This window comes from Akanthomyces muscarius, chromosome 3 (assembly GCF_028009165.1).
Source record: "Akanthomyces muscarius strain Ve6 chromosome 3, whole genome shotgun sequence".
Taxonomy (NCBI): domain Eukaryota; kingdom Fungi; phylum Ascomycota; class Sordariomycetes; order Hypocreales; family Cordycipitaceae; genus Akanthomyces; species Akanthomyces muscarius.
This window is the reverse complement of record NC_079243.1, coordinates 2,903,024-2,924,391: the sequence shown is the minus strand read 5'-3', so window position 1 is coordinate 2,924,391 and position 21,368 is coordinate 2,903,024. Positions and strand designations below refer to the sequence as shown.

General features: G+C 52.4%; 7 protein-coding genes across 8 annotated transcripts; 3 read left to right on the top strand and 4 right to left on the bottom strand.

Annotated features, from left to right (window-relative positions):
• Positions 1-1,461: 1,461 nt before the first annotated feature.
• LMH87_002315 (uncharacterized protein) lies at positions 1,462-3,524 on the bottom strand (the record flags this gene model as incomplete). 2 transcript variants are annotated; one of them, XM_056193747.1, is made up of 5 exons in its annotated part: positions 1,462-1,607; positions 1,691-2,149; positions 2,200-2,220; positions 2,280-2,923; positions 2,983-3,524. In XM_056193747.1, 5 exons carry the CDS (start codon positions 3,522-3,524, stop codon positions 1,462-1,464), a joined length of 1,812 nt encoding a protein of 603 aa, XP_056050752.1. The 2 variants fall into 2 exon arrangements, with proteins under 2 accessions (XP_056050752.1, XP_056050753.1); XM_056193748.1 differs by having other exon boundaries at positions 2,301-2,923.
• A 906-nt stretch (positions 3,525-4,430) lies between these two features.
• On the bottom strand, positions 4,431-6,119 carry LMH87_002314 (uncharacterized protein; the record flags this gene model as incomplete). Its single annotated transcript, XM_056193746.1, has 5 exons — positions 4,431-4,637; positions 4,715-4,866; positions 4,925-5,759; positions 5,831-6,012; positions 6,080-6,119. 5 exons carry the CDS (start codon positions 6,117-6,119, stop codon positions 4,431-4,433), a joined length of 1,416 nt encoding a protein of 471 aa, XP_056050751.1.
• A 1,016-nt stretch (positions 6,120-7,135) lies between these two features.
• On the top strand, positions 7,136-8,916 carry LMH87_002313 (uncharacterized protein; the record flags this gene model as incomplete). Its single annotated transcript, XM_056193745.1, has 9 exons — positions 7,136-7,216; positions 7,279-7,379; positions 7,446-7,530; positions 7,579-7,729; positions 7,787-7,970; positions 8,025-8,229; positions 8,290-8,464; positions 8,516-8,592; positions 8,644-8,916. 9 exons carry the CDS (start codon positions 7,136-7,138, stop codon positions 8,914-8,916), a joined length of 1,332 nt encoding a protein of 443 aa, XP_056050750.1.
• Positions 8,917-9,727: 811 nt separating this feature from the next.
• On the bottom strand, positions 9,728-10,375 carry LMH87_002312 (uncharacterized protein; the record flags this gene model as incomplete). The annotated part of the gene is made up of 1 exon (XM_056193743.1): positions 9,728-10,375. One exon carries the CDS (start codon positions 10,373-10,375, stop codon positions 9,728-9,730), a length of 648 nt encoding a protein of 215 aa, XP_056050749.1.
• A 2,072-nt stretch (positions 10,376-12,447) lies between these two features.
• LMH87_002311 (uncharacterized protein) lies at positions 12,448-14,178 on the top strand (the record flags this gene model as incomplete). The annotated part of the gene is made up of 1 exon (XM_056193742.1): positions 12,448-14,178. One exon carries the CDS (start codon positions 12,448-12,450, stop codon positions 14,176-14,178), a length of 1,731 nt encoding a protein of 576 aa, XP_056050748.1.
• A 179-nt stretch (positions 14,179-14,357) lies between these two features.
• On the bottom strand, positions 14,358-15,290 carry LMH87_002310 (uncharacterized protein; the record flags this gene model as incomplete). The annotated part of the gene is made up of 1 exon (XM_056193741.1): positions 14,358-15,290. One exon carries the CDS (start codon positions 15,288-15,290, stop codon positions 14,358-14,360), a length of 933 nt encoding a protein of 310 aa, XP_056050747.1.
• A 2,165-nt stretch (positions 15,291-17,455) lies between these two features.
• On the top strand, positions 17,456-20,033 carry LMH87_002309 (uncharacterized protein; the record flags this gene model as incomplete). Its single annotated transcript, XM_056193740.1, has 3 exons — positions 17,456-19,287; positions 19,865-19,889; positions 19,986-20,033. 3 exons carry the CDS (start codon positions 17,456-17,458, stop codon positions 20,031-20,033), a joined length of 1,905 nt encoding a protein of 634 aa, XP_056050746.1.
• Positions 20,034-21,368: the final 1,335 nt, after the last annotated feature.

Here is a 21,368-nt window from a genome sequence, read left to right as displayed (position 1 = left end):
CAAAGTGAAGTGGCCCCCCGTTGGCCGACGAGCTACGGAGTGCATGAGGCTAGTGGAAAGGAGCTGCAAGCCCAGGCTGTTCTTTGTTTACCGTCGGCTGGCGGGATGCCGTTTTGGCGCTGGATCGGCGAGGGCGGGCCATGTCAGAGACTAGCAATAAACCTGCGGGCTGCCTCCGGCGCTGGACTGTCGTTGTCTCTAGTTTGCGAGTTGGATGGAGTCTGTGAGCGGCATGCCGATTAGCCGCAGGGTAAGAAGTAGGTGGGCAGTGCTGCTGGCCTTCTTCTTCTGGCATGGCTGCGGTTGAGGGATTTCTGGCTTGCCCTCTCTTGCAGCCCCCTCTCGTGAAGAAGACGCATCCTCATATAATTTAAAAAGTTCCCCGTTGGAGAATACGTTGTCTCAGCAGTTGCTTTGGCTCTGCAGCTCGAGCGTTCTGAGCTGGCTCTTGCACGCTTGCAGCCAGTATATATAGGCGGTGCTGCTCCCGCCACTCTCTGCTTCTTCCTGTTGCCATCGAGCAAGCACAACCGCAACGAGCACCGAAGGATGCAAGCAAACACTGCCAATGACTCCCTTTGAAGCTGAGGCGGTCTGATGTCATACCGTGTGGCAAGGGGGCAGCAGGCAACGCCATGCTTAGACCCCTCGGCAGCGTCACCCGTTTCCACAAGCCAAGCCCTGTGCTCGATTGGCATAAGACCCTAGGGACGGCGGGAAGAGGGGGAAGGGTGGGCTTTGTCGCGTTGCCAGCCGCTTTCATCCAGCAACGCCAAAATGCCAGTCCTGCTTACCGGTCGAGCGAGTCCCGACACCCTTTGCACGTCGTCACCCACCTCCCTTTGCTTCCTTTCTTTTTTACAACATTGCCACTGGAAACGTGCGACTCGAGCCTGCGCACACGAAAAAACAACATGCCATCTCCCAGAAATAAGCTACGTAACCCTGTCGCGAGGCTGTGATGAAAAGTGGCGCGGCGGTAGGCTGGATCGATGCTAGTGCCGTCACAAAACATGGCCAAAATTAAATGCCTCTCTCAAATGCTTTTTTTCTGGATCCTATTCATTTCATCGCTGCCAGACTGCCTGCTTCCGATTCGTCTCGTCTCCTCTTTTAAAAATTTCCTGGCCACGAGATGTCCCTCGAGCTGACAGGGCCCCCGAGACGCATGCACTAACGAGCCTTGCCATGTTGCTTCCCTCGACTCCCCCGTCACCCTCCGAGGAGTTGTCTTTACTTCTCCAGCTTTCCGTGCTGCCAAGCTTTTCTCTAGCATTAAGCTCCCTGTGCAATGTCGCACCGACCATGTGGCCGATTTGCAGCTAGTACCTGGTTTGCATGCCTTGGCGCCTTTTAGTCTGTAGTACTTGCAACGTCTGGTTACTTTGCATCTCAACACCTTTTTTTGTCTACTTTTTGTCCTTGAGCTTTTTTTTTTTGCTGCGTGCTGCCTTGACTGCGCTACAGACTAACAATCGGCTCGAAACGGAGAAACAGCTTTTCGCGGCAGTCCCCCCCGACGAAGCCCTCGTCGCCTGGATATTCGCTTTCGTCGGCCACTGATGTCCTGTAGTTTGTGTAAATCGCTGCTATGGCATAGCGCATGACTAGGATTGGGTCGGCGGTCAGTGATGCTGCCAAAAAAAGAAGCCCGCAAGCGAGTCGCGCGACCACACCACGCCATACTTACGCTCCATGGCTAGCTGCTGTCCGACGCAGCCTCTGCTGCCGTGACCGAAAGCATACATATACTTGTTTGGGTTTTTATTCTTGTCGTCGGCCCCCATCCAGCGACTCGGATCCCAGGTTTCCGGGTTCGGGAACACCGCCTCGTCGCGATGCAGTGTCCAGAAGTAGGCCCCTACGCGGATACCAGGCGGCAGACGGCGCAGGCTGCCAATATCTGAGCTGTGGTAGCCACGAGGCGTGAGGCGTGGCTCCGCGTCGGGCATGTTATTCCGTAGACGTAGGCCCTCGTGAATGACGGCGTTCAGGAGGGGTAGATCGGTAAGCTTGCGGGAGTCGGGCAGCACGAATCGGGTATCGCTGTCGACGACTGGCGATTCGATGGAAATGAGCTCTTTGCGAAGTTCTCCCTGAGCGCTAAAATCTTGCGATATTTTGTACAAAATATATGTAAATGATATGCCTAGAAAAATATTCAACTTGCTGTTTGGCACATTACAGTTCTGTGCTTACCAAATGTGTCTCTGGCAGCGACTGCAGTGGTTGAACATCAGTACAGGACTCTTTAGTCGCCACAACATCGATTGACTTACGGATATGATTGAAGCACTCACTCGCAAGTTCGAGTTCTTGCTGAGCGTCAGGTGCAAAGCAATCGTCGAGTCCAGCAGATTTGGCAAACCCCGCTTTGATAGTGTCGTACAAGATTGGGAAATCGCCGCTCTCAAAACTACTGCCAGACTCCCCGTTGCATTGGAACACGTATTCAGCCTGTCTCATTCTCTCCAGGGTCCAGTCGTCCAGAAACTTGCGCGCCGCGTCATGACCTTTCGGCAACAGCCAGTCTCCCAGGCCCAGGTACTGCACAAATCTAGTCAACGCAGCGCATTCCTGTAGCCAGAACATGCAGTCGGCGGGATAAGACAGGACATATGCCTCGAGCCACTCGTCTCTCGCCGTCGCGTCGAGCATGAAGTTGGTGCCGCGCGACAGGCCAAAGACAAAGGCTACGGTAAAGTCGATAGTGTACGACTGCAGCATGGGGAGAATGTCGATGGCTTGTGTGGCTGACTGCGATGCATCATTGAGAATGGGCAACATTCGTTGATAAATCATTGTGTGTAGTATGGCGCGGACATGTGCATTGGCCTGCACGAATTTGCGCGCGTATATTGGCGCGATGCGACGTCGGGGCACGGCATGTTCGTGAGACAGCGCCGTAAAGATGTTTCGTTGTCTATCGGCAGTTTTTACTCAGTCAGTATCTTCTGCATTTCGAAGGAGGTGTTTGCATACCCGTGAGTGATAAAGGCATCATAGCTTGCGTGTTTGTCGAAATTGCGTCTGCCCACCCCATACACGTCATTCATATCAGACTTGGAATTCATCGCTAGCTCTGCGGGACCAAGTCTAACATAAGGGCCAAACTTCTTTAGCGCCGCGGTGACAATTTCAAACTCCCGTCTCCGGAAGCGCTGCCATAGGATCCAAAGAGGGGTCACATTGGCCAGAGGATGTGCCGCAGGAACCGAGGCCAACGGACATAGATACACGGGGTGGATGAGAAACTTCCAGATGAAGGCCGCAGAAATACCGATGCAAGATAGTAAGAAGAGTGCGCTTGGAAGATGGTGTACTGACTCCATTTTTATCAGGCAATCTACCCATGTGGCTGCAGAAGGCGCGTCAAGGAGTAGGCTTGACCAAATTACACCGAGAGCCGGAATATGACGACTATTTATATTTAGTAGAAACTCATGAGAAGTCGCCGGAATGTATCTTTCCAGTATCTCTCTTTTCGGAACAGAAAGCAGTCTGCTTGATATTAGCCATTTCATACGTCAACTTGCAGGATTAAAACACGCAGTATAGGGGCCCCAACCCCAGAAAAGATCTTGTGGAGAGCGGTAATGACGAATCGCTGCGGTTCGCTTGGATGACTGAAGCCGAATAGACGGAGATGCAGCCTTGCTCTCCAGGAGTGACATCGATTATATCTAGCCATGCGGCAACAGACGACGGACAGTCCAGCGCTCGCCACATGTGACGGGTTGCGGAGAGCGATTGGTCTGGTTTGAAAGCTGCTGCTACAATTCTCATGTGATTTCACGCCGTGATCTGATTTCTCCGGATCTAAAGGGGTTTGGCAGTCGAGGCCCCGGCCAGACACGGCAGGTCTTGGAAAATCGAGTCTGTGGTCTGCATGGATGAGACCATGTCGAGATGGAGCTGTACTGCCCATAAATCTGACAAGGAAGACGCCGATCTAATAGAATAAGAGGTTTAGCAGAAATATCAAACAGTATTCAGTGAATAAGTCCTTGTATTTCTTCTATTTCTATTATTCTTACCATTTCCCCAGTTTCTTGTATTTTAGGTCGGCATCTCCCGCGCTATCCCGTTGCTGCCTCCATATTTTGGGACTGCACGCGCATGGAGCTCATTATGCACGCAGAGTAATTATATTGGCGGGCACATGAAAAAGAAAAGAAAAGAAAAAAAAACCTGCGCCAGTTGTCGCATGAGCTATACTGCGCGTGTCAACCGGATTCCAAAGGCTCGTTCGCATTCAAATCGCGCGGCTCAGCTTAGAGATCAGCACCACCCATGGCTAGCAACTGCAGCAGCTTGAGCAACGCGAGCAGCTTGCACCGCAAGTAGAGCAATTTCAACTACTATTATTCTATCAGCGTCTATTTGTGTCTATATAATTATGCAAGATGACTTTATAATATGCGCAGTGTCTAATGATCCTCCACTTGATCGGCAGCCGTTGCCGATGATGGAGTCACGGCCTTGGTAAGCCCAGAGTTCTCGACGTCATCATCCACTCGAGCGACTTCCTCCACATCATAATTGGACTCGCGAATCTTCATGAGTACCAGCCCGCAAAGAGGCAGCGAGACGACAATGAGGAGCCACGAGAGGAGAATCTCGCCAAGGTAGGGCGTCTGCGTGCATGTGTTAGCGATATGCACCACTTTCTCGTGCAGTCGAGGACTTCGACTTGGAGTTGTCGCTGGCGTACCTCTACTGCATCCATGCCGAAAGACACGGCGGCACCGGCCGACTGGATGCCTTTGTAGTAAGCAGCCATGCGGGCGAGCTTGAAAGGCTCATTGGTGATGGCCGACATGGTATAGTAGGCGAGACCTTGGAAGGCCGCATCGACAACATAGTCTGTTTCAAAGTTAATTGATGCGGTCTCTGAAGCTTTCAAAACTGTTCCTTGACTTACAAGCAAACATCATTACAATGGGTCCCCCCGCAGGGCTATCAGTCCAGTCCCAAGGAAGAGGCTGGCCCCTGAGCACAGTATCGCCACGCTTGAAATCCAGCTGGAAGGCGACACCGCCACCCCATACTGCGCAAACCAGCAGGAAAACGGCGCCACTTGCGACGAGGGAACGGTTTCGGCGCGAAAAAGGCAACGTGTCAGTCAGAAGACCAATTATGATGGAGCCGATGATGGAGCCCAGACCGGTGAGCAGGGCGACGAGAGCACGAGTGCGGCCGTTGAAGAGAAAGGTTGTAATGGCACCCTGGTACGAGTAAAAGTAGTTGGAAGCGAAGAACATGGGAAAGAGAGCCAGCATGCGCCAGTCCTTGAACATGCGGATAAACTCCTTGGCCTCCTGCCTCGGCCCCAGCGACGCCTGAATCTCGACCTTGGTGCCGTCACCGCGGACGACGAGGTGCGGCGGCAGGACGAGCCAGCTAGTGACAATGGACGTCAGCTGGATGACGATGATGGCCGTGTACACGCCCGTGCCGACAGAGGGCATGTTGCTGTGGTAAGAAATGGCGAGAGCAATGGCGGAGCCGATGAGGGTGCCGAGCTGGAAAATGGACCAAAAGACGCTGTAGCTGCGGCCCTTGTCCTTTTCGGTCGGGTAGGACATCATGACGGCGCCCTGGGCGGCCCAGAACAGCGACGCGCTGAAGCCGAGAATAGCGCCGGCGAGAATGAGAAACCAGCGCGTGCCGTTGACCTGGAAGTTCCAGAGCGATCCGAGATAGAGGGCATATCCGGTAGTACCGATGGAAAGCGTCACACGAGGACCTAGGATATTCTACATGCCACGACGATGTTAGTCTGACAAGATCTATTTTCGAAAATTGCCCAAACTTTGTGGAAACGTACATTGACACTACCGGCGAAGAAGCCGCCGAGGAAGAAGCAGCCGTAAAGGACGCTGTTGGCAATGTCGCTCAGCTGTACGTCCTGCATACCACCGGCGCCGAGGTTGCTGATGGCGCTGTGCATGCCGACGGAACAAAACGCGACGAAGCCGACGATGACAACCTGCGCCCATGGCGAATTGTCTGTGGCTTGAGATTAGCTTTTCCGATCGGTCAGGGACGCGCGGTCGTCGTGCCGGTAAATACTGACATCGAAGGTTTCCAACCTGGACCTGTGATAGCTCTATCATGGTGACAGGTATTTTGCAAGAGCAAGACTGCAGAGACGAGAGAGAGCCGATGTCAATGAATGCACGATAAATGAAGGATCTGAAATAGATGCCGGGAATATTTTATTGTTGAAACAAGGGCGGCTCAAATGCCGGGGTCTCCGCAAAGCGGCGACGGCTTTCAGAGGCTAGCACAATCTCCAGACAGCGCGTGCGTCCGTTTACTTTTTGCCCCAGGGCCTAATTGCTACGTTTCCTTCGCTTCTATTTTAGCCAGGCCCCAGGGCAGTCAACTGGCACACGAGCTCGAGCTCGGTCCGCATTTCTTGCCCCAGCGTGCTAGCGGCAGGGTTGGGCTCGTAACGAAACCTTCGTCGGCTCGGGAGCTCGTACCTTTTTTGCAGATCCACCGAGTCTAGTTAGCAGGTGAGGCGACAAAAGGACAATGGGTAAAGTGACGTAGGAATGAGAGCAGCGACTGAGCTGGTCCAGAGATGGTGGCTATAACAGAACGCGAATCCCCCAGACCCTGATAAGAGGATTGACATCATTTCTCTCGTACGGGGAGCGATTGTCGCCACGGCCGGGGAAAAGGCTAGCGCAGCACAGGATCGATTCTGCCCCCCCCCCCCCCCCCCCCCCCCCCACGGAACACGGGCGGAAGCTGTCATGTCTGCATAGTGCCAAGCCAAGCTATTCCGCGACTCGGGTTTACGATATCAACCCCATGGAAAGCAACGCCGGATCTGATGTCGGTTCGTCATTCACAAAATTCACAGGCTTTTCCAAAAGCGCATGTTGATGGGACGTCGAAGTTGGAAGGCGGACATGGCCTGACGAGCAAACGGCAGCGCTCCCCCACGTGGAGGCACAGTGCTCCATGTAACGTATGGGCCGCGTTGGGCCAATGGCCACGCCCCCATTAATCATCTTCAACTGTACACTATCATATGCTTCATATTGCGCCGCTTTGTGCGACTAAGGATATCTGTAGATATTGAAGAAACTTTGTTCGAGAACCAGTTGACAGTCTAAGCATGGCTTCCGCCCCGCAAAGCAACGGCCACACGGCCAAGCCTGTCACGATTGTGGTCGTTGGCGCTGGTAGCCGTGGCACTGTAAGCCTTCCCCCGCATTTGCAGATTTCCCTGCGCACGCCCTCACCAGCCGATTTTATTAGACTTATGCTGGTTACGCTCTCGAAAATCCAGAGCTCGCCAAGGTTGTCGCTGTAGCCGAGCCGAGCAGACACAGACGTGGTGTCTTTTCGCGCAAACACAGGCAAGTCGAACGTTTACGCGAGACAGTCCAGAGGTGACATCACTAACACGGCGACCTTTTCCAAAGCATCAAAGAAGACTTGCAGTTTTCAAATTGGAAGGACCTCAAAGCCAAAGGCAAAATCGCTGATGCAATCGTCATCGCTGTCCAGGTAAGAGACGATCATCATCACAGCAGTGCTGAGACTAACACGGCGAAGGACCACCAACATGTCGAAGCTGTCGAAGATTTTGCGGAGCTAGGGTACCATATTCTGTGCGAAAAGCCCATGGCTACCTCGGTTGCCGACTGCGTTAAGATTCGTAACCTAGCAAACGCCACATCGCCGAAAGTCTTTGGCATGGGCCATGGTATGCGCCAGTCCGCCCTATGATCATCGGCCAGTGCTTGTACTAACTCTCTGTTAGTTCTTCGCTATTCGCCATACAATCGCGCTGTCAAGGACATTATCGACTCCGGTGCCCTCGGCGAAATCATCAACATCCAGCATATCGAGCCCGTCGGCAACCAGCACTTTGCGCACTCGTACGTGCGCGGAAACTGGCACAAAGAGGCCGATTCCTCGTTTGCGCTCTTGACGAAATCTTGCCAGTAAGCTTCTGTCGAACTGGCCACACGCACGGCAATAAAGGCTGACGTTGGAAGCGACATTGACATTGTCAATTTTTACCTTTCAGGACTCAAGCCCACCAAAGTGCATTCATTTGGCTCTCTGCGCCACTTTAAAAAGTCGCAAAAACCAGCCGAAGCCGGATCTGCCAAGCGCTGTCTCGAATGTCCCCACGAACAGGACTGTGTGTGGAGTGCCAAGAAGATCTATATTGATACCCTGAAAGGAGATGTTGAGAAGGTACCCACCACTGTCCTTCTGTTTCTTCTTCGTCCCAGGCTAATGACTCGATGTATGCAGTGGGCTAGGCATTTTGTCGATTCCGAAGTTCTCGACATCGAAAACGTGACCGAGGCGCTGAACAGAACAATCTACGGCACCTGCGTTTACGAAGGGGACAATGATGTCGTGGACCACCAAATTGTTAATATCCAGTACGAAGGCGGCATCACGGCCAGTGTCACCATGTCTGCATGTATGGCGATCTAACTGGACTTGTGTTTAGCCTTACTGACAAAATTCACAGTCACCGAGTCTGTTTGCCAACGTGGCACGCGCATTCAGGGCACCAAGGGCGAGCTCATTGGCGACATGACTACTTTTGTGAGCTTCATATTTCCACATATTTTACATACGTACTAATCATCAATCTAGGATGTCTTTGACTTCCTTTCGCGGACAAGCAAGCACCACACACCCAAGCTGGATGGCGGCTACCATGGTGGTGGCGACACAGGTCTCGCTCGTGCCTTTGTCAGCGCCGTCGCGGAAGGCAGTCAGAGTGTTCTCCACGTCACTGTTGACGATATTTTGGATTCTCATTTGCTTGTATTTGCGGCCGAGAAGGCGCGCACGGAGAGCTGTGTGGTGGACTTTGCTCAGTTTAAGCAGGCTAGCATCGGCGTCAAGGACACAGACGCAAGCTAGATGAACTAGAAAACTTCCAGCGGCAGAAAACGAGTGCCAGGGCAGGCGCTTCATTGGGGGGGCGACGGTCGCGCGGGCCTGGCTCGAGTTGATTGGCGAGCAACAGTTCAGCAAAAAGCACGCAAAAGAAATACAACGTCGAGGCAAAAGAATGCACAGCGTTCAATGCAGACAAAAGCTGCACGTACGACAGACTAAAAGGCGCCAAGACATGCAAATAGCGTGACATGAGTAGAGAATTAAGTAGCTGCCATCCGTACTTCAATACATGTACAATCACGTCAATTGTTGTGGATGTGGTCAATCTGGTTATATTAAACGACGAAATAAAGCAATTTCTTTTATTAGAAACTGACACTTTATGCCCCGTGTTGTCCTACATGGCCGTTGTGGCCTCCAAAAAAATAGCGAATATTGGCATTTTATGCCTGCAGAATTTTTTTTGGGTATTCTTTTGCCCTGAAGTCTTCCAGCGCCTGCTTATTCTGGTTGACCACCTCGAACGCCCCGGCCAACGCCTTCCCGGAGGCATCGTCGTAGGCGCGGTCGGGATCTTCCAGTCCGCGGCTGAGCTCGTGGAGCCTGGCCTTTCGAGCAACCTTCCTCGACGGACTCGTCCTCGTCGGAGTAGTCAAGGAGGTCCTCGTCCGACTGCGTCCACCTCCGCAGCGTTGGCCGTGCCTGCCTGTGTTACAAGCGGCGGAGCAGCAGGAACAGCGTCCTCTGTCTCGACCAACTGCTCCTCGGCGGCCTGCCGCGTGTCGGCAGGACAACGACAGCGGCAGCGACCTTGGAGCCAAACAGCTTGTTCTTACCAGTTTTGGTGGCTGCGGTGGTTGCGACGGCGGCGGCGGCGGCGGTGGCGACGGCGTTGACGGGGTGTCAAGGTCTCGTCTGCACGGGACCGTGGCTGCTGCTGCTGCTGCCGTCCGAAGGTCCCGGCAAACTGTCCAGACGCCTGCTGCTGCTGTTGCGACGGCGACTGAATCCACGCAGAAAAGGCCGAGCTCTGGCGTCTCGGCACCTCTCCCACCTGCTCCAGCATCGCCACGACGGCCCCCGGGTCTGGGTTTTCGAAAAAGGTGAACCGCGACACGAAGGTAATCTGGCGATTGCGCGTCGCAGACCGCAGAACTTGTACATAACTTGGGAGCAGTGGGCCGGTGCGGCACGGCGGCTGCAAGCACAGGATCGCCTTGAGACAGGCCACATCAACGTCCTCAAATCGTTGGAACGTGGACACCACAGTCCCAGGACGATTGCGGCCCAGCTTCTGCTGAAACTCCAGTGCCGGCTGTTGCATTTCTGCCTCCGTCGTAACCGCCGTGGCAGTGCCATTGTCCAGGTCGACATGGATCCATGGACTGGAGGTCGCGACGTGGAGACTACGGAATTGCTGTTGAAGGAGTTGCGGCCGCTCATCTTGGATATACGTTGTAAAAATAAAAATAAAAGTCATGTGCGTGCGTGTGTGTGTGTGCGTGTGCGTCGATGGTGTTGTTGCATTGGTGTATGGTGGTTTTCTTGAGGAGGGCGAAGAAGGTAAACACAAACGAATGGCCGGACCATGGCCACACTCACTTGCCACTCACATAGGGCTTCCCCCGCTTTGAAATTACCTCCTGCTGCATGGTCTTCGCAGAAACTGGTGTCACGGTTGATGGCTTGATTCTGTCTGAAAGAGGTCAGGATAGCTTTCACAGGCAAATTCGACTTGTTCATCGATTCTTATAGCCTGACCAGAATGCCATGGGCCTTTAAAAACTGACGATAATTACTGACAACTGGACCTCGGCATATATGATCTGGGAACCGCGGTGGGCGAACGTATATTTGTAAATGGCCTGTAGCATGATACAGGGCACTCATAGGATCCCTGGTCGTCGCGGTCATTCTTGGACACGGCAGGCGGATGTTTGGTTCTAAATGGTGACTTGACAACGACTTGGCATGAAATGCAATCATTGGTTCCTGCACAGGCTGCCCCCCACAGGCATCTCGACAACCTTTCCGTCTGAGAAGGGAGCTGCTATTCGCGACTAGACTAAAATTGCGGGATGGGTCTTCTTTTTATTCTTTCCTTCTTCTCCCCCCGGGGTATAACAGCCTGCAGCAGACTTTATTGGGTACCGGCCACTCTTCACTCGAGCGTTGCACTGCAGGCCTCATGTGCAGCTCTGCCAGGTACTGCTCGCGAATGAGAGTGCGCAGACGAGTTTGGTAATTCATATAATTAATAATAAGGCGTCAACATGCTTCCCACGAGTTTTGAAGTGGAATAGGGGGTTTTGACGGCACTGACAAAAGATAATAGCCTCTTATACAAAAGAATAGCGAGTTGTGCTGAAGAATATAGGTTGCCTACAAAGGTACGACACCGGTGCCGCTTTTAAGAAATGGCTACACAACTAAGCTACGTCCTCTGTGAGATGATTTTGAAGCCGGACCTGCTGAAACTTTTATATAAAGTACATGTAGACGAGAGGCTTACTGTGCGCTCAGTTTCGACCATGCACCGGCTAGCAATTTAAGCCGCGGACGGGACAGTTTTCAATGCTTGATACATCGAGATGCTCAAGTGTCCCAGATCTGTATGCGAGATGGCTGTATAATCTGCGCGTATAATTATCCTCCACCTCTACTGGTGATGGGGTCACGGCCCTGGAGTACATCATGCCCCATTGCTTGGGCGTTTGCCTCTACATGTGCTATTCTCAGGCGAACGGGCGGCCATGATCAAGATGTCTTGTCATTCAACGTTGATAGTTTTAGGCTTGGCAATTTTTTTGCCAGCCAATAGTACTGCATACTCAAAAACCGAATGACTTTGCCCCATTCTGATGCTGGCAATATCTACGGGTACTAAATCTAGCAATTCCTACTGATCATGGGCAAATGTCATGCTTCGGTACACTTTCGCCCTCTTCCTGCCGACATCAAATAGAAAAACGACCGCATGGTTAATCACCAAGTCCTCATGGGCCTAGCGACGCTCTGCTTGTCGCATGGCGAGAACCAATCGCCGTCTTGTACAGGATTACCATGGAATGCTAGATTGCCGCGCCATTCGTTCGACCGGCACAAACTGAGAATCCAACCGTCTGCGTCCTTTTCTTCTTCTTTTTGGTTTTCAATCTGGTTTTAGAGGCAAAATAATGGCCTAGGCCCTTGATGTACTAGATGAGAGAGTGGTTGTGGCCGTGAAAGAGTGGCCCAGGGAGTAAATGTATTTGCTGGGCAAAGACAGCGCGCTGAAGCCAGGTGTGATTGCCGAGGAAAATGGGAAGTCCAAGTCTCTTGGAATATCAATTCTCCGGTGGAAGCGGCAGAGCCAGGGACGTTGTTTGGGACCGGCGCACCAGGCGGATGGTGTAGGGCAACGCTGGGCGGCTCTGTTTGCAGTGGCCGCGACGGATCGTTGGCAGCTGTCAGTTCATGGCACCACCGACCTCAGTGATTTCCTGATGACGCATACATCCTACACAGACAGATACATTTCTTTCGAGCACCACATTCAACCTACAATCTACCATGGCCACTACAAACTTGCCTACCGCTAGCGAGATGAGGGCCACTCTCAAGCAAGTCTTCGACCAAGACAACGCTTGCAAAGACTTGCTAGTCGCCGTGGACTCGGAAGCTGCTCAGCTGAAGAGCCTTGGCGAGTGGATGAGCAATGCAGATATTGAGTCTCTACGCACATCCCGAAGGAACGGGGTGACAAAAGGTAAACGAGTGGAAGATACAGTCCGTCAATGCCGAGACACTCTCGAGATCCTAGAGGAAGATGCGCAGTCTCTCGATGCCCTTGCAAACTCGAATCGAACGAACGATGTATTATCAGAGACAGCAAAGGCTGCATTCCAGTACTTGCTGGAAAGTGAGATGGAACTGGACCAGCTACGCCTCAATCCCGCAATGTCGTCCATGTTGGATGCGGCCATTGATCGTCGGGCCATGCGTTCGGGCACAACCCTAGCGGCTGAACTCAAAGACCAATTGGCCGCGGCACAGAACCACATTGCGGAATTGACACAGCAAAACAAGTCGCTCGAGCGCTCCGACACCAGGTCGACACATAAGATTGAGTCTCTCAATGAGTCCAAAAAGTCCCTCGACAAGTCGAACACCGAATTGAGAGAGAAAATAAAGTCACTCGAGGAGTCCAACTCGATGTTGAATGCTGAGTTGGGACGGAGAAATCAATCCGTCGAGGACTCCAACTCTGTACTAAACGACGAATTAAGACAGAGAATCAAGTCCCTCGAGGCGTCAACCAAGTCACTCCAAGACTCCAACTCCATGTTGGACGACCAGCTGACAGAGTTGTGCAGAAGAGAATCTGACTTGGCAGAAGCACTTCAAGAGACCAGAGACACACTTCAAACAGCCGAGGATCGCATTCAAAGATACACGGACGACGCCACGAGCTTGCAAAGAAATAACGGCTACGCAGATGCTCTGCTCCGCTGTGTCAGTGACTATCCAGAAGAAGGCAGTCACTGGGAGGGCCTTCGTCACGCGATGAAGTGGCCTAGCAAAATCCAATGCCAGCCTTGTCAAGGACAAGCGCCGGTGTGGATGGAAGACTGGAATACTTGCCCTCGTCCGCAAACCTCTCGATCGTTTATGCAGACAATTTGTGACGCATGTGTTTGCTTGTACGAAGCCTCCTCATCGCGCACAGCTCTTGACGTAGAACCTCGCCGTCTGAGCACTCGGGACTGTCTACAGCATCTTGTAAATTGCCTCGTGACGGTGCCAGAAGTGCATCATGGCCTGTGTATCACGTTTTCTATTGCAACAAAGACATTCCTGGCTCAGGCCGAAGCTTCGCCCTTTGATATAACACTTCTGTTGTGCATGGCTGCTCATCTTGTTGCTGTTAGATGTCCCTCTGAACCCCGCCGTCAAAGTGCAGCCGAGATTCGCACCTCCGCCTCGCGCCACCTAGATTGGTCTAACCGGCACCTTCTGGATGCTGTTCTGGCTGGCTGGCATGGCGCAAGCGCGAGCGGTCATGTCGAGTTCTGCTGCCCGACCGTCAACGGCGACGGCCATGCAGTCTACGTGCCCTCGGTTGATGCTGTCCTTTTTATTGGCAGCGAGCTGAAGCTCGGTTGGCTGAGTCGTTCCTGTATTAATTTCACGAAATGCGAATTCGGAAAGATTTACATGGAGAATCCAGGGACGCACGAGGTCATCGAGTTCATTATAGAGGGACCAAAATTTGTTGAGCTTTGGACACTTTTAGCGAGATAAAGAATTATAAGCAGGATACTAAAACTACACTTAAGTCTTGCTATAATAACTAGCAACTAAGCGGTAAATAAATAGTATCTTTTACTTAGAAAATAAATACATTTACTATATTATATTATTAATAAAATAAGTTCATTTAAGAATATAGACCTCTTCACAACAGCCATCTTTCAGTGCGGCTAGAGTCTTACGCTTTTGTAGAATTCCACTGGGATTCCAATGACGGCAAATGGAAGAACAACTGTATCTTTGATGGCGAGAACCTTGTCATTACGGCGTTCCAGATGTCGCACAGCAAGAAACAACTTGCCATCTGGCGTATCAGTGCTTTGGAAGGCTAAGTCGACATGCAGCGCATCACCTGGATGCTGTCCACTGCCAGTGGATGCCGCGGCGACCAAGTCAAGGAATAAAATGTTGCACTCTTTCGGCGCCACCAACAAGAAGCTGCAATGGCGCCATGCCAGGCTCAAACACGACTGAATGAAGCTGCAATCCTGCTCATGCAAATACAGGGGTGCTTTTCGCACGAGATTCAGTTCAAGTATCCGACATATACTCAGCACGCGTGCCATGACCGCGCGCATTTCGGGCCGCAGCGTGCGAATTGCTTTGTTACCCGAACTAGACAACACAAGCTTGTCTAGTTCGGATTTATCGGCGACGAATGTCGCGTCCGCTGTGTGAAGGGTGTGAAGGAACGCCAGCTGAGCCCATATCCCTCCTTGTGCCCACAACTGAGAGAGAAAAGTGATGCAGTTATGCACCTTGAAGCACAATTCTTCCACAACATTGCCCCTATCTTCTCCAAATACGGGTGTATCAAAGGCGCTGGATAGAGCTTCATGCATGTCACCCTTGTATAACACCGCGGGGAGACCTTGTGAGGTAGCCTCGGTCGCAGAAATTGCCGCCATGTAGACCATAGCACGTTTGACCGGCTCTGTGGCCCTGTCATCGGCCAGACCAAGTGCGAGGAACCAGGCAGCGGCAAAATCGTAGTTCAAGGGAGCAAGTAACTCTTGCACATACGCAACTGCCTTCTTTCGCGGAAAGTACATTTGGTCGTGGGCCAGGTGACTTTCTGCTTTGTGCCAGTCCAAGAACTCCATGGTCTCAAGTTGGCGCACTGTAGTATTGTACGGGGTGAACTCAACAAAGAACGACGCAATCTTTGCGGTCTCGAGGTGATCGGCATTCAAACAATATCGAAAGGCAGGTAACGAAACTCCAAATCTCGCTGTTGTGGACTTTGGGTGGCGCGTTCAACGGCAGGCCCTCGAGGCTTGGGTGCCTGATCATGACAGGGTATTTTCCTTCTCGATAAATACCGCTTTGATAAACGTAGGATATCGCTTGGTGGACCTCACGCTGTGATCGTGGCGCATAATCATGCACGATACGACCAAGTTCCCAGTGTATGCGATAGGCTTCGTCTCCAATGAATATGTTGCAGCCGTTGTCGAATTGAACTGGGAGGTGGTTCGTGGTTATGATACCAAACATGGTTGGTGCGACAACGTTGTCCGGGCGGCGGGACAGTGGTCGGCAATACAGAAGAAGTTCATCTTCAAGGTGATCCAAGTTCAAGACGGATCTGAACAGTGTCACACCGGGAAGGCTTTCAATTTTTCTTTGCAGCTCTATATATTGGCGTTGGCTGCACACGACAATTTCTGAAAACCGGTGTTGGACGTTATCGGACATTTGATCCAATACAGTGTCGACAAAGTTTTCCTCTGCTCTCCACACAATTTGCTGGAACTGGGTTTTTGGTTCCGGCGTCGGGTAAAGCGTGATGTCCACAAAGTTGAGCTTGGGTGGCAGTAGATAGGCCATACACGGCCAAAGGGGAAGCTCGACCTGATCCGAATCAGACAAAGTCAACAACCGCAGACTTGATTTGGCATTCCTGTCAGTTGTGCCCTCAAGAGACCCCCGAGCCCATAGCATAAAATAGATCATGCAAAGGAAAAAGGCCGCCGAGAATTGTATATCGACGTTGCAGAAAACAGTGACGTGCTTGTGTTTCCAGCCTCGCTGCCATGAGCCACCGTCACGACTCAGGGAAGCGTAAAGCGCCGCGTAGTCGTAGATGACCCAGTTTTGGTTCGTTTCTGCGAAAAACGCGGGCTCCTTTCTCTCCATCTCCTTTATCAAGAGCCTTCGCTCGAGGGCATCGGCAACTGCGAAAATGACTATACTGTTGCTATCTCCCGTCAGCTTAATGGTCTCCTCGTAGAGATGCCGAGCTCGGTCGATTGGAGACTCTGGCGTCAGCTTTGCGTGACCGAACGAGGCTCTGCCAGGGCGAGAGAACCAGGTTGAGAAATCGTGATGAAGAGACAAAGACTGTATTTTGAATGGTTTTGGTGAACGTTTGTTGTGAAGGTAAGGTAGAGACCGATGTGAGTGTTGGGAAGAAATGCATCTACTTGGCGCGTTTGCAAGTGAAAGGTGCGTTTGGCCGCAGGGCCAATTCTGCCTGCTCACACGTGCAACGCTTTGCCTGCAAACAGCTTCTAAAAGCGATTGCTCGGCGGTGAGAGGTCATGTTTAGGTACCTACCTCGCAGCCGCCAAGGAAGATTACCTAGGTAACTCGTCTTGTTCTCACCCCACAAGCACCGTCCATTCGCTCAATATGTGACTTCTAAGTACCTACAATAGCCAATAATGTCACTTTAAAAGTAAAGAAATTAATTAGGTATATGTACTCGTTCGACCCGCTCTGCAAAAGGGTGCACCTACGCAGCCTCGGAAGCACATGTAGTTGCTAATTTGAGCACCACTGCCGCAGTTTTAAGACGGAGCGCCGTTGGAGCGCCGCCACAGTGTCGAATCACTTCAGCGGCTTCAGAACGCTTTGAAGAGAAGGGAAATATAAACTGAGATAGATGAGCTCGTAGCTGAAGAGCGCATTTGATAGGCTAGCAATTCCAATAACACCACACTGCATGGAGGCTCGTCAGCTGGCAGGCAGCTGCCAAAACAACGCGTTTGCAAATTCACAGAGCCATACTAGTCCCATGATTGATTCGTACCCTTTTCCCAAATACCATGCAATAGGAGAAATTTTCAAAGCGAGGAAGCCCTACGTGAGTGACAAGTGAGCGTAGCCACGGTTTGGCAGTCCGTTTGTGTTTACCTTCGTCGACCATATTAGGAATACCACCATATACACCATTGCAACACCACCGACAACAAAACACGCACACACACATATATATATATACATACACGGCTTCTCTTGACTTTCAAAAAGAACAAGATCCAAGATGAGCGGCACTAGCCCCTTCAGCGGCAACCAGGCAGGCCGTGGCTACCAGGATGGTCGTGACCGTGGCAGCGGTCGCAACCACCGTGGTGGCTACATGGGCCGCAATTACGCCCGATCTTCGGGCCTCGAGGAGCAGCAACCTGGCTCCAGCCGCAACGATGCTGTCGCCAGGCAGCCTGCCCGTAGCAGTCACTGGGAGCCGATGAATGCTCCTGCCCCGACCATGACCGGCAGGGCGCTTACAGTCGTGCAAAGTGCGGACCAACCAGGACAGGAGCTCGTGCGACAGCTGGGCGATCGCCAGGGGACCGTCATGCAGAAGCTTGCATTCTACGACAACATAGGGTTGGACATTAACAGGGAGATCATGGACAGTAACATGGGGAGACGCCAGATTGGTCTCCTCCCCCCGGCCTCCACTGTGCCCGGTTCTACACAGAGGCAGCGACAGCAGCAGGGTGTCGATGGCTTTGCACCGCTCCAGTCGCTGGTGCAACAGCAGCAGCAGCAGCAGCCGCCGCCTGAACGGTCTGCCAACCCTTTTGGAACGACGCAGCGAGGCCAAGTGGACGAAACTTTGGCACGTGAAGCTTCTCGCGCGTGGGACGAGCGGCAGCGCGGCAGAGAACGACCACGCCCGGCTCGCGACAACACCCCATCGTCTGGCAGAGGAATCAATTCCTCTACGCCGACATCTGGCAACAGCAAGGCCCCCAGGGCAGGGTCGAACCACTATGGCGGCATAACGAAAACGAAAGCCTCTGCCCCTGCCCCCACCCCCGCCCCAGCGAGAGCTCCGATGCAGCGTGGGTGTGGCAACTGCGGCCATGTCGGCCATACGGTATCCAATTGCTGTCATCCCTGGGCCGATGGCTTTGTTCACGGCTGTCCGATATGCAATGGCTCGGATCATCACACGCCGGAAGGCTGCAGGTCTGCGTGGTCGACCAACCCAGCCAAAGTCTTTCAAAGGGCCGTCACTTGGCGCGCCAACAAACCTCCCCTGCTGGCTTTTCGAAATTGGGCAAGTTCTGTCCAGATGCGTGGCGGACGCCTGACCACACCGCCGCCATGGACTCCATACATGGTACAGGCACTGGTCGCCCAAGGCAGAAGCTCAAGCCGAATGCCCTGGCTCCATCACAATTATCTCATCGACAGCAGGAGCACCTTGCCGGTAGATGCAGAAGCAGCAAGACTCCTGTCGGCGGATGCTCGGCTCGGTGATCTCGCCCGGATGCTGTCCGAGGTCCCCGTCCTGGCAGCCGGTAGTCCTTGGGATGGCCGCTCAGCTCTGCCACCTGTGCCCTCTGTCCCCGGTCTCACCGTGGACACAGGCATCGAGAAATCCAGTCAGATCGAGGCTGTGAAGAAAGAGAGCTCTTCCAGGGACGGCACTGAAATTGGCGATACCGATAACAAAAATGGGCTTGTAGAAGGTAAAGTCCCAGACGACAGCCAGCCGCCCACCGAGGAGCAGTCGGCTGAGACAGGGGACACTGCTCCTGCTGCTCCGCCGCCTGTTCCCCAAGCGGTTACGACAAGCTCTGCAGTGGAGGAGGATGAATCGGGTGACAGTGGCCTTTATGAGCTAGACAAGGATATCGTTGGACTCTCGGACGAGTCTCCCGAGGAAGTCGCTCGAAAGGCGAAGCTCCAGCGGCTCGAGACCGAGGTTGCCCTGGCCAACGCCGCCTACAGGGCCGCGATCCTTCACAATTTCGACCACATTGATGATGATAACGCCTTGAAGGAGGTGCAGCTGACGGCTGGGAAAGTAAAGGAGAAGCGCCAGGAGCTTAAAGTGTTCCAGGCAAGCATTGCTGGAAAGTGCGTTTTTTGGAGGCCACGCAAGCCATGAAGGGCAAACACTCGGCATAAAATGCCATCATATGTTGGAGTTTTTGTTTCATTTTTGATCGTTTAATAAAACCATGTTGATCATATCTGCGTGATAGGATTCGTGCAGCTGACGTGATGGTGTATGTATTGGAGTAGGAAGGTGGCAGCCGCAAAATCTTCGAGTAATCTATCAGCTCGACCACACATCCGCCCAAAGCCAGCGAGAGCGCCATTGCCCTAGACACTCTAAAGCCAAGCATCGTATTGTCTCTTTTTTCTACACGGGTTTCCTTTTCGTCCCTTTACATGATACATGCAGGGTTAGTATCTGACGTTTGCTGCAACACTACGTCACGCGACAGCGAAAGTCTCCGTTGCGGCTATATTTGAGACAAGCCAAGCATCAAATCTATCCGATACCGATTCGGAATGAATTGCGGAAAAATCGGGCCTCTGTCTGCTGAGACCTGTTACTGGGCTGATGTCGCGTTTACTGTTGGCAGACTTGCGACGGTGGGGGCTGCTGGAATGTAGGCGCGCTCCAGCGGTGCGCTGCCCTGTCCAGGCAGGATGTGTTGCAACTTGCAAGAGTGAGTGCGCATCACAATGCGTCCCCGCGCATGCCGACCCGCGTTTGAGTTGCCGTGTTCGATGGCATTATGTGCTAATGGTGGCTTGTGTTACAGACTGTTCAGACGGCGACATTTTTTTGGACGAGAAGGGAAAAGGCCTAGAGCCACGCCAGCTTCGTCTAAACAGGGCAACGTCAGTCACCTGCTTCTCATGTAGTATCGTCGAAAGTTCTAGCGAATATTGAGGACGAAAGGGGTCTGGATGGCAAATTGACATGCACATTGCACGGATTCAACAGTTCTCTAGACGCAATTGTACCATCCTAGAAGAGCATATGCGTCACTTCTCCATCAACACAAATATGCCCCCAAGCTAGCCACGGGCTATCGTTCACCGTCTCCCATGCCGCCTGGCTACCACGAAAGGGGTCTTGCCCTTGGGGGCGAGGCTCGTGGAAGTGAATTCCTCTCTTCACATCCAGGTTTGAGGGCGAAAACTGCCAGACAGAGCCGTAGAGCTTCTCTGCTTGACATCCTGTGGGCACCATGGCGTGGAGGAGGCCATCCCAGGGAACCGAACCAGGAGTCGACGTCACATCGGGATCGAAGAATAAGGTCCCGAACACTTTGAGTGTGCGAGCATCGACGTGCAATGTTGGCTGGGGATCCGAGTTTTTAGGTTCAGTAGCAGCGGTTGCTGCTAACGGCATCGCGGAAGAGATCCGATGGCTCTTCATTGACAGGTCTCTACATCAGTGACCCTACATAGATGGACATGGCGTTAGTTCCCCAGCCCAGTACAGTTGATCTTAAAGTGTGAAAGAAGGTAGGTATATAGGAGCAGTTAAAGAAGATTGTAGAAAAACAAGCATTTTATAAAGTTACTCTTCTTCCTGTGGCTATTAAAAACCGTGCTATTAATTTTACGGAGTGCCCTCTCTACTATGCTATTAAATAACTGTGCTATTAATTTTAGAGGGTGCCCTTCCTACTGTGCTATTAAAAAACCGTGCTATTAATTTTTGGGGAGTGCTCTCTCTGCTGTGCTATTACTCCTTAGGTAGGACAGGCTCTATGGACAAGACATAGCTCGAAGAGCTATAAACACGGTGCTATGGGATTCAGGCTAAGTATTAGAGCGTACGTGTGCGCAGGTGATGACAGGTATAAGGTAGGCAGCTTGACTTGCCGCTGTGACGCTAAAATAGGCTTTGTGCCGCGCGTGGTATAGGTACTCCGCAGCTCCAATCTTAGCTCTTGCTCCCACGAGGGTTGTGCGTTAGGTATAGGTAGTATGGGTATCAAAAGATGCGCCTTCGAGTGGCCAATCGTAACTCTTAAAGAAGTCAGTGACTCTAGGTTGATTTGCATTGCATAGGTCGATATTCGTGGCTGGTTGGCTGTGGCGGACGCCCGTGGCCACAACACCAAGTCATTGTTGTGATTAAGGACAGAGCGCCCAGTAATGGCACTTCTTGCCTGCAGATGTAGGGCTTC